We start from the raw sequence: 13,347 nt of genomic DNA, 5'->3' as shown, positions 1-13,347 counted from the left end.
AACGCAGATGTCCCCCGGGTCATTGGATGACAGAGAAGTCACTGAGGTGCCACACAAGGGAATGGAACTTGCTGGAAATCTGCCCATTAGGGTGTCAAGGAAAACTGCTCATAGGGAGGTGCCTCCCTGGAGGCATTTCACTACAGTCACCCATGGGACCATGCTGAGGCGGGCTGCTGGCCACCTGCTGTTGGAAAAGCTCCTGGCCTAGGGAGCACACCAGAATCGAAACCAAACCCTTTTTTCCTTTGTTACCTGTCCAGCATGCTCTACTGACAAAGCTTATCCTCAGGCCAACAGGGAAAGAGATAGTATTTAAAGGGCCAAGCCATGTTTTTACAGAGCAGCCTGTAAGTATGAATCTGAATTTGGTAACTGGCCCAGGGAAAGAGTGGTTTACTGCTCAGACATGTGGTGCTCTTGCCATAGAAGGGGGATGGATTCAGGACATGCAAAAGACTTCATCTACACAGAGAGCTTCACAAACCAAGGAAAGAACAAAGGTGTGAGAGCCACAGAGGGGACTTGGGGTGTTCACAATAATACAGTTGATTTCCATATTGTTGGAGCAAAGCAGGTAAGGTGGAGAGAGGCAGTGACAGAGTTGGACAGAGAGATACAGGTTGTGGAGTGTCTTAGATAACGTGACAATCAGTTTGGACGCTTCCATTTAGTTTAGACTCTGTGTATGGGTTATGGGGAGTCACTGAGCAATTCTAAGCATTAGAATTACATTCATGATTTAGATAAATAATTTTGGTAGCAGTGTGGAGAAGGAATTAGAACGGGAGTGAGCCCAAGTGAGGATTAAGAGCTGACTGAAATTATCCAGGCCAGTGAATGGAAGAACAGCTGAGCGGAGACAGTGGCAGTGTGCACTGTGAAAAGGGGGTGGATGTCACAGCTGTTAAAGAGGTAGGATGACCAGAACCTGGAGGTCGGATGGGGCAAGGCTCTTAGGAGTCTTCATTATCAGCTGATCAGTACAATCCAAACCCAAACTCAGCCTTTCTGGAAACCAGTGCAGCACATCCCAGGAGTTAAAGTGTGAACACTGGAGCAGACTACCTGGGTTCAAAGCCAGTCTTCTGCACTCATTTGCTGTGAGACCTCTCAGGCGGTGGTGTCACTCCTCTGACCTCAGTTTCCCGTCTGTGAAAGAGAAAAAAAAAAAAAATACTAATTTCAGAGAGCTGTTTTTCGGGACTAAATTAGACATATGTAAACCACTTAGAACAATGTCTGACATGAAAATACCCAGTGACACTGGGTAGTGTCTTTTTTTTGCACAAGCTGAGAATATGTTTGGAAATATACAGAGGGTGTCCCCTCCTCAAAAAAAGGGGGGTGGGGGTGGGAGATGAGGGTAAGGGGGGTCAAATATATGGTGATGGAAGGAGAACTGACTCTGGGTGGTGAACACACAATGGGATTTATAGATGATGTAATACAGAATTGTACACCTGAAGTCTATGTAATTTTACTAACAATTGTCACCCCAATAAATTAAAAAAATAAATAAAAAAAATGTATACACATTTTAGGGAAGGAAAAAAATTATTCAAGTTGTAATACTCAACATATACCGATAAAAAAAAGATGAATACAAGTCATGTGTATACTTTTTTTTTGGCACCCCTGGTATTAAGCTCTATTACATTTATAAAACATGGCACTTGAAGAATAAATGACGCTAGCATTTAATCTTTCTTGCTTTCTAATGACATTGTTTTCCTCACTGTTAACTAGGAAACACAATTTAATCAAGAAAGCCTGTTATCTCTAGGAGGCAAAAAGATAAAATATAACAGTGCTGACATAACCATGGTCAAACCAGATTACCTGGCTAAACAAGTAGCGTAGGTAAATGTAGACTCTGATATTCATTCATTCATCAACTCCTACTTCCAGAATGATGTATTTTTTTTTTTTTTTTACTTTAACTATAAACCCAGATTCTAACCAGAGAGTTCCATATGACTTATTAAGTAATTTCACCCCAATGCCACTTAAAATTCAGCCGACTGGACATGAATAATAGGACTCTGGGATGACGTCAGTCTGTACAAACAGAAATGATGATCGTAGCAGTGCTGACACAGCACTGGTATGGGCAGGGCATGTTGATAGCAGAACCAGCTCTCACTGCCCAGGAGGGACAGGATGAGACTCTAGTTCAGTACGACCCTCATCCCCTATGCCTGCCTAGCCCCTACTCGGTGCTTAGTAAGTGCTTAATGAATAAATTAATTCTCAGGCTACATTTTTATTGACTTACTAAGTAAATAAGTGCAATTTCAATCAGGAAAATCGGAGGCTGATTTAAAGAGTTTGTCTCCGTTTGGCACAGCTGTGCACTAAATAACGGTGGCAGGCAGTCTTGCTTCAGGAAGGGGGGTGGGGACTATTTTGAAGAAGTTCTGTGAGAAGGCTAAAATTTTAAGAGTTTAAAGGCAAAGTTCTAAAAATGATATCTAAATCCTCTAGGGAGAAAATGTAATATCTTTTCTAGAAGTTTCAGTCTTTTCAGCTACCTATGCATAGGCTTTTCGGTATTTAGGACAGAAAACCTGGTTGAGCCAAGGGTTCCCACTTTGGTGTTCATGAGCCCGGCCTGGCTGTGAGAGGAGAACAACTCTGTAATGTCCAAGATCTCAAGAGCATTTATAATGATGGAGGTTATGACAGCTGCCTCGAACGGCTCCCTTTATCAGCTTATTAGACACAATTTTCCAATCCAGGACGTAGCGTCTCCCAGACCTGCCCTTGTTAGATCACCTCCCCCATTAACACCGCCCTCCTTGGTGCCATCACCAGCTGTCTGACGGCTGTATCCTCTCCACAGCATTCCTTCCACTCCTACCAAGGCCTCTGGCATCTGCAGACGTTGCAAGATGTAAGGCGAAGACTTTCCTCCTCAAAGTTATTTAGGAAAAAAATTTCCCCTCGGGTAGATATTATACAGCAGGTCAGTATCTCCATTTAAGGAGCTCCTAATTCTTGCCAGGCACTCTGCTAAGTATTTGCTATTTTACATTTATTTTACTTTCTTTTTAATATACAATATGCCTGGCTAATTTGGGAAAAGGGTAGAGAGGAAGTCTTTGGCTATCATTTCCATCTCTGTTACATTCTTTGGTCAGTTCACATTCTCTGTTTCTTTTTGTGTCATATTGACATTTTACATATTTTTAGAATTTACCAATTTTGTATATGTTTTCAAATTTATGAGGGTAGACAGTATCATTCTTTCATTTTCCACATTTTATATCTTGTTGTTTAAATTGTCTCATGTGGATGATATATTGTTGAATCTTTTATTAAACTCCCCATCTGAGAGTTGGTCTTCTAATTAGAGCATTGGTACCGTGTTTCCCCGAAAATAAGACCGGGTCTTATATTAATTTTTGCTCCAAAAGATACATTAGGGCTTATGTTCAGGGGATGTCATCCTGAAAAATCATGTTAGGGCTTATTTTCCGGTTAAGTCTTATTTTGGGGAAGACACGGTAGCAGTGTGGAGAAGGAATTAGAACAGGAGCGAGCCCAAACAAGGAGGCAGATTAAGAGACGACTGAAATTCTGCCCGCCAATGAATGAAAGAAAAGCTGAGCTCAAGAACAGTTTTTTATTAAAATAAATAAATATGTTTATTTCATATTTGGACCTAGTTGGCTATCTTATTTCATGTTTTCCATTTATATACTATAGTTTCTTCATTTCTTATCTCCTATAATTCTTAGAACAACCTTGTGTAGTGTGTAGACACTATTACCTTCATTTTATTAATGAAGACCACCCACCCCTTCATTTTATTAATGAAGACCCTGAGGGTCAGAAAGGTTAAGTGGCTTGCCCTGGTTCACAGAACTAACATATGACAAAGCTGGGGTTCAAACAGACCCCGTAGCCGTCCCCACACATACAAACCTATATCCCTCACTGTGTGGCCCAGGCAGATGGAACAACTTTTTGGAAAAAAAAATGTCCCTGGCACCTCTTCTGTGTCAGAATTACCTTTTAAGGTATTGTTCGCCTTATAGGAGTCAATTTCCTTTCCCTAGACACCCAGAAATAGCAAAAGATCATTATCTGTGTACAAAAATAAAAACCCCGATTATTGTATAAATTTTGATTTCTCAAAAGTGCTTAGTGACTGTCCTCCTTTTTTTTTCTTACTTCTCCATGTCCCTTCAACATTCTGTCAATTCTCTGTCACTGTATCATCGGTCTGCCTAATAATAGTAGTGTGTGTATCCATAATCCAGATTTTGGTCCCATATCCTCCATTTCTGTGGGAACTTGGAAGGAGTCTGAAACATTTTTCTATATGAGAACTTTCTACTAGGTGACCTCTCAGATCCTTTTAGATTAAAACTCTGAGTATGACTATATCTACATTTACACAGACAGACACCATCATTGGTGTTTCTTTTCAAAAGAACTTCACCGAATTAGAAACACATTCAAATTGGATTCTTAAAAAAAAAATAAAAAAAATAATGAGAAAACAAGTTATGTGTAACACAACAAAATAAATACTCCAAATTGGTCTGGTTAACAACCAGTAAGAAGCCTGTTTGTTTGTTTGTTTGTTTGTTTATACACACACACACAGACACACACAAAAACACACACATCCAAGATTTAGCTCTCTCTCAGATAATTATTTTGCTCTTCCCTGGAACCAATTTTTGATGTCCCGATAAAAGATGTACAACTCAAATAAGCATCAGGAGCAAATTAACTGCTCAGACTATCCTCTCAGTGATGCTGTTGATAGCCACGTTAAGATGATTATAAACCTATTAGAAAGTGAAACAACATTGGTCTGTTTTTAAAGATTTGAGATAGGAAATTCTCATTGAACTATGAAAATGCTTTAAATTGGCCATTCCATACTATAAAATGAAATTTGATTTCAATCCCTAAAACACATGCTAATACACAACAGTCCCTTTTTCAGCTATACTTCCTCCTTGGGTATTATTAGAGCCTGGATAGGAATTGGAAAAGACTGACGTTGGGGAGTTAAGTCATCATTTCATATTTTTACAATTAGGAAGAAAAAAAGATGCAGAATGTCCACAGAAGATGAGAATGGAAACTTAATTTTATGTGGAATTCAGATTATTACCATTCTAAGTAACTTCCCTTGCTACAACTTTTTCCTTAATAAAATGAGTTAGCCTATTTCGTAAGTTGAATGGTATTACCATATCTATGGAGTAAAAGGTTTGATGATATCCTTTATGACTGGCTTATATACACTATCCTCTTCCTTCACTCAGTGAAATTTGATAAGGAAGTTGGATTGGCCAACTTTATGATTGTGTCAGACTTAAGTAAATGTGTATCTCTCTAACTCATAACTGTGTTAATTTACGGCTTTTCCCAGCCATTTTAGTGGTCATTTGTATTTCCGAATTGTCAATCAATGGTCTATATATTGTCATTTGATTTGGTCCAAATTACAAGAGCCAATCGGAATTCTGCAGGGAATCCGTGTATTCTCTGAGTTTCTCATTACTCTTTCACAGCTGCCTTCTCTCTTTTTCTACTGCCTCTCTCAGAAGCCTGTACTAGTTGCATCCTTTCTGCCAGTCTCCCTTCGTAACTAACATGTTGCTTGTGATTTTGTGAACACATCTGCCGTATACCTTATTCACTCAGGGTTGTGTTCTTGGCTACTTAGGCTGATAAAATTATTTCTACAAAGATGCTATCGGAGTGGCAATCACTTAGTGGATTTCTTCACCACAATATCTTAATTTTAGTTTTACTTTTAATTGAGTCTACAGGTATTATAACCTTAAAGTTTTATCAATCGTGGAAATCTTCACACCATGTTAAAGTTAAGAGCGTTCTGGAGGAGTGGAGACTTGAATACCTCTCAAATCTTCAAATCATTTACAAAGGAATTCTTAGTGAAAGTCATAATTCATGCCAAGGGCCACTCTGGAAAAATTCAGTGACAGTTTGCAGGACTTTGGAAGCAGAGCACAATCATTAGGGTGGCATGCTTGCTATCATTCCATTCACCCCGCCGTTGGTGTCACATTCAGTGACAATAAAATGTCAGATTCACTTCTTGAGGCTCAGTATTTCCTCTTTCCATTGGATGGCAAGGTGTAAACTCAGTTTACAATGATAACCCCTTTAGTCCCAGATTTAGAGATGTTGCCAAGACAACCGGTTGCAGATTTAAGCTCTCCATCTTCCAGCAGCCCAGAGTTCCTCCAGGTTTTCCTTGGGAACTGTTTCTTCCCCTGAAGATCTTTAGAATTCATTTTTCAATTCCTTATTTTTAAAAAATATATTTTCCTTTATGTCTTTTCTCAAAATTGTACGTCTATAGTCCTTACCAGAGGCATAACTCAATAAAATATAATCACTGTAGTATTTGGTATGTACCAAGAGTTCAGCGATTCTTATCTCTCATATACAAATTAGTCTGTAATTCTTGAACAAATGCATATTCTGATGGTAATTGCTTGTTAGGGGTACTTTTTTCCTTTTACATTATTTAGATGTTAATGCATCATGTTGCTTTTATTTTCTTTTACAAGCTACCATCTCCAACAAGTTTAATAATATTTAAATACTATCTAGTTATAAATATGTTTGTTTGTTTTTTATCAAATCAGGTGGAGGAGGCCCTGGAAGCTGTCAAAAATGCTACAAATGAGCAAGACCTCGCAAACCGCTTTAAAGAATTTGGGAAAGAGATGGTGAAACTGAACTATGTAGCAGCAAGAAGACAACAGGTCAGAAAGATTTTGGAAATGCGTAGAGGAGAAAATGTGTGACTTTTAGGAACCTGGTAGCTTTGCAGACCTGAACAATGGATCGGCTGGTTCCGCTGCTAGCAAATTAGCGGATGCCCCCAGATCCTGGGATCACAAAGTCTGCTTCTTCTTTGGGCCGGTTCTGACACTACTATGGGCCCTGGGGTCCTCTGGCCCCTACCTACCCGAGGTGGTCACAGGCCATCTGTATCACCTGCCAGCCCCACCACATTCTAACCTTTTGTCCACTCTGGGAAATTCTCCTGAGTTAAATCAAAAATGTGAAACTGTGGTGTGATGCTGTGGTCACTCTCAAGGCACCACCCTTTGCCTTCACTTTTTATTTCCTAACCCTGTGGACACCACCATGCACACGCACACCCAACATGTGCAGATTAAAACTTTTATGAATGAGAAGAAGAAACCATGAAGAAAATTGGAGGAAAGGCAGAGAAAAAGAGAAATGGTGGGGTGGGGAAGAGATAGGTGAGTGTGTGTCACTTTGATGAAGGTGGAGACCTGGGATCTTCTCTGCCTCCCTGTTATGTAGAGATAGCGCCCTCAGGTTTAGCTAACTTGTTCGTTCATTAGGTACCATTAGAATTTTGTTCTCCGCAAATGTGTAATTTTTCTTTCTTCCTAGAAAATTTTTTTTTTTTTACAAATGTGTAGGAGTCATTTAGAGTCCTTTTCACCCATCCTCTTGACCGCCCCCAGAATTCTTCAACATTTTGAGCAATTCTTAGTGATTATTTTTCTCCTAAGATTTTCTCTGACCCAACGGAAAGTTTCAATCAACAGACATTTATGAGTGTTCATTCTGTGCCAGGCTGAAGTGATGCCCCTAGTACATATTTGACTAAGATCTAGTCCCTAAACAGCTATAGTGTCCTTGTGCCAAGCACACACATATGATTTTAGTTTGTGATGATTTTTAAGTATTGTTATTAGCAGAATTCTTTGTTCAACTGGATTCTTGTGTGGTAGCAGCAAATTTAATGTGGGTAGGAGTGAAATTACTCAGAAGCACAGGTGTAAGATGAAAAAGCCTCTGGCTTTCTAAACAACCAAAAAAAAGAATACATTGAATCTTGATCTTAGTAGTTAAACGAGGGAGAGGCTGGGAAGAAAAATAGGACGAGGACACTCAGAGACCTGCAGAGTATTTGAATTTCATTGTAAGTGAGTGTGTAATATTTGAATAATTCAATGTTTGGTATCATGTCTTAAGTTTACATTTGAATGTTCTATATGTTGCAAAAAAGTGAGTGGAGTGGAAGAGGAGAAATTAACAAGGTATGATCATGAAATACAGTGGATGTTAAAATTTAAAAATATATATTACATTAAAAGACACGATGCTATTAATCCCCCTCAAAATACACCCCCTTGCTTCAAACACACTTATCCCATCATTCTTGCCACTTTCTGAAGCAGTTCTGGAAGTCCTCATTCGTGAGTGTCTTTAGTTGTGTTGTCATGGCTGCCTCAATGCCCTGAATCATTTTGACTTTGGGGAAGAGCCAGAAGTCACATGGTGCCAGATCCAGTGAATAAAGTGGATGAGGACACACCGTAACATTTTTAGTTGACAGAAATTGCCATATCAGAAGTGATGTGTGACACGGAGCATTGTCATGATGGAGGATGATTTACAGCACACTTTAAAACACACCTTCTCTCAACTGTAGCTCACACCCGACTGGCTGCACTGAACAAGTTGAAACTTGTCACACACTGTTACTGAGGTTCCACATGCCACTTCCCGTATTGAAGATCCCTGCCTTTCCGTTGGATGGCACTCGGCAGCAGCATTCACCGTATTTTTTTTTATCACAACAGAAAGGCTCCGTGTTACACATTGCTTCTGGTATACGGTAATTTCTGTCAAATAAAAACAATACGATGTGTCCCCATCCACCTTATTCACTGATCTGGCAACATGTGACTTCTGGCTCTTCCCTAAAGTAAAAACGATTCAGGACATCGAGGCAGCCACAACATACAACTAAAGACGCTCATGAAAGAGGACTTCCAGAACTGCTTCAGAAAGTGGCAAAAAATAATGGGTGAAGTGTGTTTGAAGTGAGGGGGAGTATTTTGAGGGACATTAATGGCAATGTGTCTTTTACCGTAATTTTCTTTTAATTTAAACATTCACCGTACTGATTGATCACACCTCATAGTTATAGTAGAGAGAGGACTGAAGTAATCTAAGTTAGAGATGGTGGTGGCCTGGATTAGTGTGGTAGCAGTGGGAATGGAGAAAACTATAGGGAGTCAAAGTTTATTTTGAAACTAGAACATTTAGGACCTGATGTTGAATTGGATGTGTGTGGTAGGGAGTGACAGCAGCCATTTCACTTCTAAGTTTCTGATTTGAGCACATGGGTTGATGGTGGTGAATTTACTAAGATCAGGAAGATTGCAAAGGAACCAGGTAGAATTAGAAATACAGATTTGATATTTAGAGACATTGATTTTGAGAAACTTGTAAGATACTGTGTAGAAATATAAATAGATGAGAGATGTGGGTTGGCGTTGGAAACATGAGTCATTGGCATGTAGTTGGTAATAAAATCCATGGGAATATACAAATATTGAAATCCATGAATATCCTTAGGGATATTCATGAGACTACACTAAAATATTATTTATTTTTATTTCATTAATACTTTGTTTTTACTGAATTGCTAGCTCAGACTTTTTCAAGAAAATTTAGAAAAATAATATAAATGAAAGAAAAAAACACATAACACCTTGACACAGAAAAAATTGTAGTGATATTTTGCCTTTTTAGTGTTTATCTTCATATGTTAACATGTTTGCAATCATACTATTATTATGTATGCATATTGTGTTTTGCTTTTTCATTTTGTATAAACATTATCCATGTTATTACTTTTCTGGAAACTAATTTTAACATCTGCATAAATAGTCCAACAAGTGAATGCTTCAGTAGTTTCCTTAACTCATTCTTCATAATTCAACGGTATATTATTTTCATTGTTATTCATGTGTTTAAAGAATGTTTCCTCAAATATCTTTATGGAGATAATTTTCTACCTGGCCTTTCTCACTTAGAGATTCAGATGTTTTTTCTTTCTTTCTTTCTTTTTTTTTTTTTTACCATACTTAACACAGTAATGAAATACAGGATTTCTGGACCAGTGTTCTGTAAGTTAATAGAGCCCTTCATGACTGGTTGGGAGAAACTTTCTACCTACACTGCCTAGATTTGCCTGACATAGAGGATACACTCACCTGTTTGTAGCTTATTTATCTGGGTTCATCTTTGGGGCTACTAATAAATAAGCCCAACTTAGAAATTGTATTGGCTCACATAAATCTGTTATTTAAGCAAGGGAGAATAGTTGGTTCTGTTAGTACTTAACAGACAATCCTGGATATCAAATATAATGTGCTTGTCTCAGAATTATTTTGACCCACGAATTCACTGTTGCCATGTCATCCATCTACTATGTACCAAGTGAGCAAATAGGAATAGAACCCCATAGTTCAAATACCGTTTAGTGATGTTTTGAAGCTGGAAAAACATCCTCCCAGAGATACTCAGCTGGCAACTCTACATGGCTCTTAGAGAGCAGCACTCCCTTAAGCATTTCCAAAAATGATACGAATATTTTCTTAACAATATATTTGAAAGCTAAAAGTAAAATGACTCCCCAGTGGTATTGTTTTGATATCCAAAACTAGGAAAGCAAATCATCTTTGACTTATTATTTTTCAGTCCCTAAATTCAATGATTGAGCTGTCATTAAAGGTAGTTTTCTGAAAATGGTAATGAACGGTCAGTGATGCAGTAAGCAAAAATCAGAAGAGTTTGATTTCCTGTTTGTAATTATAAATGAAAATGGAGACAACCGGAGTTATCAGAAGACTGAAGTTTGGGTTTTCCATCTGCTAATAACCTGCAAGCCACTTACCTTGTTGATGGCTTGTTTTTTGCATTCTTTCAGCATATTTATTTATTATTTGTTGCATGCCTTTTATGAGCCAGGCACTGTGCTAGTGACTAAAGATCCATTGAACAAGACAGACCAGATTGTTTGCTCAGTGTACATCTAAGTCTAGGAGGGAGGTATATGCTTAAATACATCAATATAATAAAATATGTGTCTTAATTACAAGAGAGAATAGGGCAGAGAGAAGGGGGCATCGTTTAGAGAGTTTGGTGGAGGGTGAGTTCTAGGCCACATCAAGTGGAAGGCTAGGGTGGAGGAGGGCTACTCAGATATTATGCACAGAAAGAACAGTATGTGCCAAGTCCTGGCAGTTAGAGACAACTCAAGGGAGAGTAGATGGTTTCTAAAATTCAGTGTGGTTTTCAGTCTGTGGTCTGAGTTCTGCTATAAATGCTTCTATGGAAAATGCCATGGATGTGACAGGTTTCGGGTTTTTTATACACAGGAGCTGAAGGACCCTCACTGTCGCGACGAGATGGCAGCCGCCCGAGGGGCTCTGAAGAAGAATGCCACAATGCTGTACACAGCCTCCCAAGCGTTTCTCCGCCACCCAGATGTTGCTGCCACCAGAGCCAACCGAGATTATGTGTTCAAACAAGTCCAGGAGGCCATTGCCGGCATCTCCAATGCTGCTCAAGCTACCTCGCCCACTGACGAAGCCAAAGGCCACACGGGCATCGGCGAGTTGGCTGCGGCTCTGAATGAATTTGACGTAAGCATCCTGGGGAGGGGCATGGAAGGCTGCACACTTTCACTGAAAGAAATGTATTGGGATGAAGGGCCACCACCATGGTTTCTGTTGACTTACCCTCTAGGAGACTTTGGTAGTAAGATAAACCATATGACGTGTTTCTGTTGTTAAACAAAAACCTTTAAGGCCGAAAGCTTTTCTGAAAGAAAGGATTTTTTGAGCCCTATATGAGCCAGAAAGGGGACCAAGTCCTGGGTCACGTAGCTTAAGCCACCCACAGCTCGGTAGATGAAGAAGACAAAAGTGTCACCATTATGGGATTGACAAGGCTCTTTTATACAATGAGTTTAGGGAAGAAAGATGTAAGTTGTTTTTGACAAGGCTCTTTTATACAATGAGTTTAGGGAAGAAAGATGTAAGTTGTTTTCAAAGATTTTACATTGGCTACAGATAGTGGGGGCGGGGAGAAGGCAGGGAAAGGTGAAGGGGGGCAGGGGAAAGTGAAGGGGAGTAGGGAAAGGTATAGGAGAGCGAGTTCTGGGATAGGTGCATAGTCTGTAAGGAAGAAATGTTTGCTCTTTTGGATTGGTTGTGGGCAACAGCCCAGAAAGTTTATGCCTAAGGATGTGGTAGAGTCTGGTGGTCGGCTATCCCTTCTCGATAAGGGCTGAAATAGCCTCCTGGAAGTTAATTCAGAGTTTCAGGGTACGTTCGGGGATGTGAGCAGTCTTTTGTTGGCTTCTGCCCACTAGCTCTGTTCACTGATAAACTCCTCGTCTCTTCCTTCCACCCGCAGGCCTGCTGTAATTTAATATAGGACATCTTATAATTTTTCTCTTGTCACTGTTACTAGGAATTCAACATATTGGCAGAGCCTAGTTTACTTGTCTTTAAAGGAGGTGACAACTGTGTTTAAGAGGCCCTAATCCCATACAAGTAGAAAGCCTGTACTGTATTCTGTTAACTTTCCTACCCGAAGGGCTGTTTTAGGGGACAGTTTATCATTCGGATGATCTCTCTATTATTCAAGGGACAAATGTCATGGGCAGCTTAGGTGCAGATTGCATCTCTGTTGTGCCTAGGTGAAGCACTGTCCTCGATTTCTTCATTTTAAATCAGTGGCAAACAAACTCTGTTGCTGTCTGATCCCACATGGGATCCTGGTCTTCCTGGCATCGCCCCTCTGGCATCACACCTCTGCTAGGCCCATGAATGACCCACATTCTGCACCTGCTGATTCGGGGTGTGTGGCCTAATGAGGGACACAGTAGGAGGATGGCTCCCCACCCCTGGGCATACTCAGGGCATCAAAGTGAGAGAGTCTCTTGTCATCAGCAGCATCTTGGATGATAGCCCTCACCTCCCCGAGTCAGGATACAGGTGCACCTGTGAGAAGCTGAGATTCAGTTGAGTTCATTCTATAATACGTTCAGTGAAAGTCTACGTGTGTTCTGAGAGTGGCAAAGATCTATAAATAATCAGTATCTGCTTTCAAGGGTTATATTTTCCTGTAGGGGAGATGAGGGAGGTAGAGTGTGCTAATCACCCTTTAAGTGATAAAACACAATGTTATAGGAAGTCATAGGAGAAAAAGGGGTTACTGAACAGCTGTGGAGAAAGATGATGAGCTTGTTTTTGGATACGTTGACATAACATTTGGCAGGGGATGACTGGCTGGCTGCTAGAAAAGTGGATTAGGAACGAATTATTGTTAAAAGTAGGAGATAAATGACATAAGGTAGGAAATACTTTATAATACTTTATATTCAGCTAGCTCTTCGCAGTTTTCACAGGGTCTCTGCTCTTTCCCTTATTTTTTTAGTCAGCAGATACCGGGGTCGCCAAAAAAATGTATATACATGATGTTTATTCATTTTTTGTT

At 39.7% G+C, this 13,347-nt stretch overlaps 1 protein-coding gene across 8 annotated transcripts in view; it reads left to right on the top strand.

Annotated features, from left to right (window-relative positions):
- Positions 1–13,347, top strand: part of CTNNA2 (catenin alpha 2) — a 1,050,986-nt gene that overhangs the window by 316,592 nt on the left and 721,047 nt on the right. For all 8 annotated transcript variants that reach the window (XM_019750020.3, XM_074332253.2, XM_074332251.2 and 5 more), the window contains 2 exons: positions 6,648–6,767; positions 11,220–11,486. In XM_019750020.3, coding sequence (XP_019605579.1) covers positions 6,648–6,767; positions 11,220–11,486 — 387 coding nt within the window. The remainder of the gene's footprint in view (positions 1–6,647; positions 6,768–11,219; positions 11,487–13,347) is intronic.

This window comes from Rhinolophus sinicus, chromosome 2 (genome assembly GCF_057876585.1).
Source record: "Rhinolophus sinicus isolate RSI-liver-muscle chromosome 2, RSI-T2T, whole genome shotgun sequence".
Taxonomy (NCBI): domain Eukaryota; kingdom Metazoa; phylum Chordata; class Mammalia; order Chiroptera; family Rhinolophidae; genus Rhinolophus; species Rhinolophus sinicus.
The sequence above is the reverse complement of the archived record's forward strand: the minus strand, read 5'-3'. Positions and strand labels throughout refer to the sequence as shown.